At 31.9% G+C, this 4,304-nt stretch overlaps 1 protein-coding gene across 1 annotated transcript in view; it reads right to left on the bottom strand.

The window, feature by feature from the left end:
* Positions 1 to 4,304, bottom strand: part of ADGRL3 (adhesion G protein-coupled receptor L3) — a 566,410-nt gene that overhangs the window by 100,764 nt on the left and 461,342 nt on the right. Inside the window, exon 15 of the mRNA XM_025040294.1 lies at positions 2,826 to 3,034. Within this exon, the coding sequence (XP_024896062.1) occupies positions 2,826 to 3,034 (209 nt within the window). The remainder of the gene's footprint in view (positions 1 to 2,825; positions 3,035 to 4,304) is intronic.

The raw sequence follows: 4,304 nt of genomic DNA, 5'->3' as shown, positions 1-4,304 counted from the left end.
GGTATGATTGGACTTTGTTAGTAATGTTCAACTTTTTACAGAAATGGTTATTGCCATCTCAAAATCTGAAGGAGGTCGGTTTTATATTTAGATTTACATAACTGATTATATTAATACGTTTAAATACTGAGGAAATCCATTCACTGTATTAGAGAATAGCAAGACTTGCTTGTGTTTCAAGTTATGTTCATTAGCCTGTTAAAGGGAAGGGATGAAGATAAACTAGCAGTGTTCATTTTTTGGTCCTAACTATGCCAATTTAATTAAAATTCGCTGTATATAAACTGTTGCTTTTTACGTAACGAAAGACATTTTAGTATGGCTATTTATAATATCAAATAAAGAATATTTAACATTTCTCACATTTTATAGATGACCTATAAGGTCAGATGCTTTAAAATTCAGCGTGAAAAGACAGAATAGCAAACTCTGCTTATGAATATGTTACTAAGTCAGACTAAATTATAATTTAGAATTGTCTTTTAAACAGCTATTCAAAAACACAACTGTGGAATTATGGTATATATATGATTGGTAATGGTGCTTTTGCCAACTCATTAGGAGGATTAAAGAAGAGGATAATAGACTCTCAGCACAAAATTGTAAATTATGTGATCATAAGGCTTAAGATAATTAAAAACAAAATCATAGATCATGACTTTTCTAATGTGATTGATTTAATGGCTGATACCAAAATTTTAATGGTTGTAAAGTACAATAGTCCTACATGTAGCAGTGTTATCTAGTCATACTACCAGATTAAGTTTATTTGGTCCTCTAGGACAGTTGGAACTAGAACAACACTTAAATGATTCATCCTTAGAGTTTCTTTGGCTAGTGTGAGCACTGAAGCATTTATGCTAAACATGGGCAGAAGAATGTACTTCTGGTTATAGTTTTGTAACAGTATATAATTTATATTCTAAATTATTTCATACAATCCATACATACATTTAGAGTAGTCCTTGGAAATTTTATGAAGATAAATTCTCAGTAAGAGTAATAAATCTATGCTGGCAGCAAGAGCCATCTCACAGTGACACAGAAGTCTTGTCTATGGTTTCAAAGATAATGGGGATGACTATAGATAGGCCTTTAAGGTCTGAAAAAGTAATTTATAACTTATGAATCTTATTTTTGGTCATTGGAAAAATGCGAGAAAGCTAAGAAGTCAGTCTGGAAACACATGCAGAAACAGTTTGGGGAACCAAAAGAAAGCCTGTTGTAATTTAGATGTTAAGTTCTACCTAATCTGAGAATTAATGGTGGGGAACTAAAAAAATGCATCCTGGAACTTTTTCAGATATAAAGCCTTTATAACAGAGGACCTGGTAACTGCATAAGTTAGTGATATTCAGAGACAATGTAGCAATTTAGCTTCTAAGGGACAATTCTGGACCCATATGGAAAGACATGGAGGGCAGGGAGTTGATCTATTTCTGTACCTCCTACATCGACCTATGTTGGCATAGATAATTACTGAGTACCTGCTGTGTTCTAGGCCAGTTATACTCAGTAAGTTCCTCTGGTTATTTATAATATATATGATCCTAACAGTTAATTCAAAAGAAGGGACATTTCAAGCTGTAAGGGCTGTATGTTCTTAGAAATAAAGAAACGAGGACACAAAGCTAGCACTGTATTTTATCTGTGTCTTCATTTCTAGAGTTTCATCATAGGTGGCTTGGTAAGTGGTATCAAAAGTGAGAGCCATATGTATGTAAGGAGTGACACTACATTCCAGATTTTGTTGAGAACAGCACTGTCTAATAGAACTTTCTTTGATGATGGACTGTAGTCATGGTATCCAATATCGTAGCCACTAACCACATGTAGCTAAGTCCTTGAAATATGGCTAGTGTGACTACAAAACTGAATTTTTAATTTTATTTAACTCAAATTAATTTAAGTTTACATAGCACAAATAGCTAGTGGTTAGTGTTTTGACAACACATCTAGAACTAGAGCCAGTGGTCTGTAACAAAAGTGCTTCCTCTGGACTTTTTATTTTTCTTATTCTAGGATTCTTGCAAGTACACTATAGTGCCCTTGAGGACACTGATTCCAATTTCTGTTTCTAAATCTGATGTGTTCACCTCTATGTTTTTACCGTATATTTTACCTATCCATTTATAAGTTGGCAACTTATTCTAGGTAAGCGGCATTCTGGTAGGAATGCACCTTTTTGTCATCATTTTTCTGCATTTATCTTGTTTCTTTATAGATACTACATTGTACGTCTTTGTTTTAGCCACTAAAGATTGTTGTAAATTGAAAGGCTATGGTAGAGTTTACACGCTGTCTAGGAAAAAGCCTTACCGGGGTTGGCCTTCCCTAGTTCACTAGACTCGGGCTCTTTTAGATTAGTCAAGCTCAGACAAGAGTAAACCGAAACCAATTTACATACTAAAAAAAAAAAAAAAAATAGTCAATTGCTCTAAACAATCAACTTCCAAAAGGATGGTTTTTAGAAATCTTTGTTCAATTTACAAAACAATCTTTGTACATACACAAAAATGTATCTACACACAAAGCTATAATTACTTGTAACATCATATATGAAGCCATGTCCAGTTCTACTGAACATATTGTTCTTTTTAATTATGGAGAAGTATTTACAAATCAATCTATGAATGTTTTTACCATAAGTATTTATATATTGAAGAAATATTCTCCTTCATTTCAGAAAAAAAAAATATCTCTATCATTTAATAGATAATGAATTGCTATATTTCAAATAATAGAAAAAAATTAATACATTTGTGTTTATGCTATAATAAATACACACAGCATAGACAACTAAACTTAACATACCATTTTCTTACCTTAATATGCTTAACTGTGAACACCACAGGATCAGCCAAATAGACCTTATTACTGAACTCTTTGTTTATTGCTGCTGTAATAACAGGGGAATTGACAATAACAGAATGATTGGTGGACATAGCTTCTGTTCCCAACTTCATGCTGGCATTCTCCGTGGACAAATAAGGACCTAAGTTGTTATATAGGACAAAGGCCACTCTGATCTCTCCTAAAAAAATGCAAATAGGAATTATAAATTGGGAAGAAACTCTGATTACTTTGTGTATTCCACTTAGATAGTTCTAATTAGATTGTAATCAGATCTGCATAATACATACACACAAGAAAAATCAAGTATTAATTTTAATCAGAAGTGCCAAGTCATTCATGAGAAAAGGAAAATCAAAAGATGCTGAAACAACTATGTATCAGTATTACAAAAAGTGATCCTCAATATCTCACTCCATACTCAAAACTTAATTCAAGATGGATCACAGAAATAAACATAAAAATCAGAACCATACAACTTCTAGAACAAAATATAGGATATATTTTTTATCTTAGATGTTAGGACCCCCAAAACACCAACTGTAAAAAAAAAAATGGTAAACTGATTTTTATCAAAATTGAAAATTTGTGTCTATTGAAATACAGTATCAAGAAAATTAAGAGGCAAGCCACAGACTCAGAAATATACACATATATATGCACATATATGACTAATGGATATATGCATTTCTGCATACATAAACAGTAAAAGAATAAATACCAAAATAAAATGACACATACTTTAGAAAAGAAAGATATGTGATAGGCTAAGGGACATATGAAAAATTATCAACATCGTTAGTGATTATGGAAATAAAAATTAAAATCACATTGAGATACCATTCATACCCACTAGATTCTCTAAAATAAAAAAGACTGTCCACACTAATGTTGATAAGGATGTGGAACAACTGGAACTCTTGTACACTGCTGGCGGAAGTACAAAATAGTTCAACTATTTGGAAAAAATTTGGCAATTTCTTATAAAATTAAACATATTATCTACCCTTCCTAGATAAGTGAAAAAATAAACCTGCAAAAAAAAAAAAAGTATAAAAATGTTTATAGCATCCTTATCCATAATAGCACCAAACTAGAAACAACACAAAAACCTATAGATAGGAGAATAAATCATGGAATATTAATATAATGGAATATAATAATATGTATGCATCAACAAAGAACAAACTACTAACAGATGGAGCATTATGACCGAATCCCGAAAATATCATGCGGAGTTAGAGAATATAAACAGAAAAGGGTTCATACTGAATGATTCCATTAATAGGAAATCTAAGAACAGGTAAAATTGGTCTATTGAAATCGTTATGAGAAGAAAGTAGTTTCATCAAGTGGGAAGAAAGGGTGAGGAGACTGAGAAGGGACACCAGGGAGTTTTCTGGATAATAGAAGAGACTTATATCTTGTTTCATATGCTATTACAGAGGAAT

Source organism: Pteropus alecto, unplaced genomic scaffold (assembly GCF_000325575.1).
Source record: "Pteropus alecto unplaced genomic scaffold, ASM32557v1 scaffold57, whole genome shotgun sequence".
Taxonomy (NCBI): Eukaryota; Metazoa; Chordata; class Mammalia; order Chiroptera; family Pteropodidae; genus Pteropus; species Pteropus alecto.
This window is presented reverse-complemented; position numbering and strand designations above follow the sequence as displayed.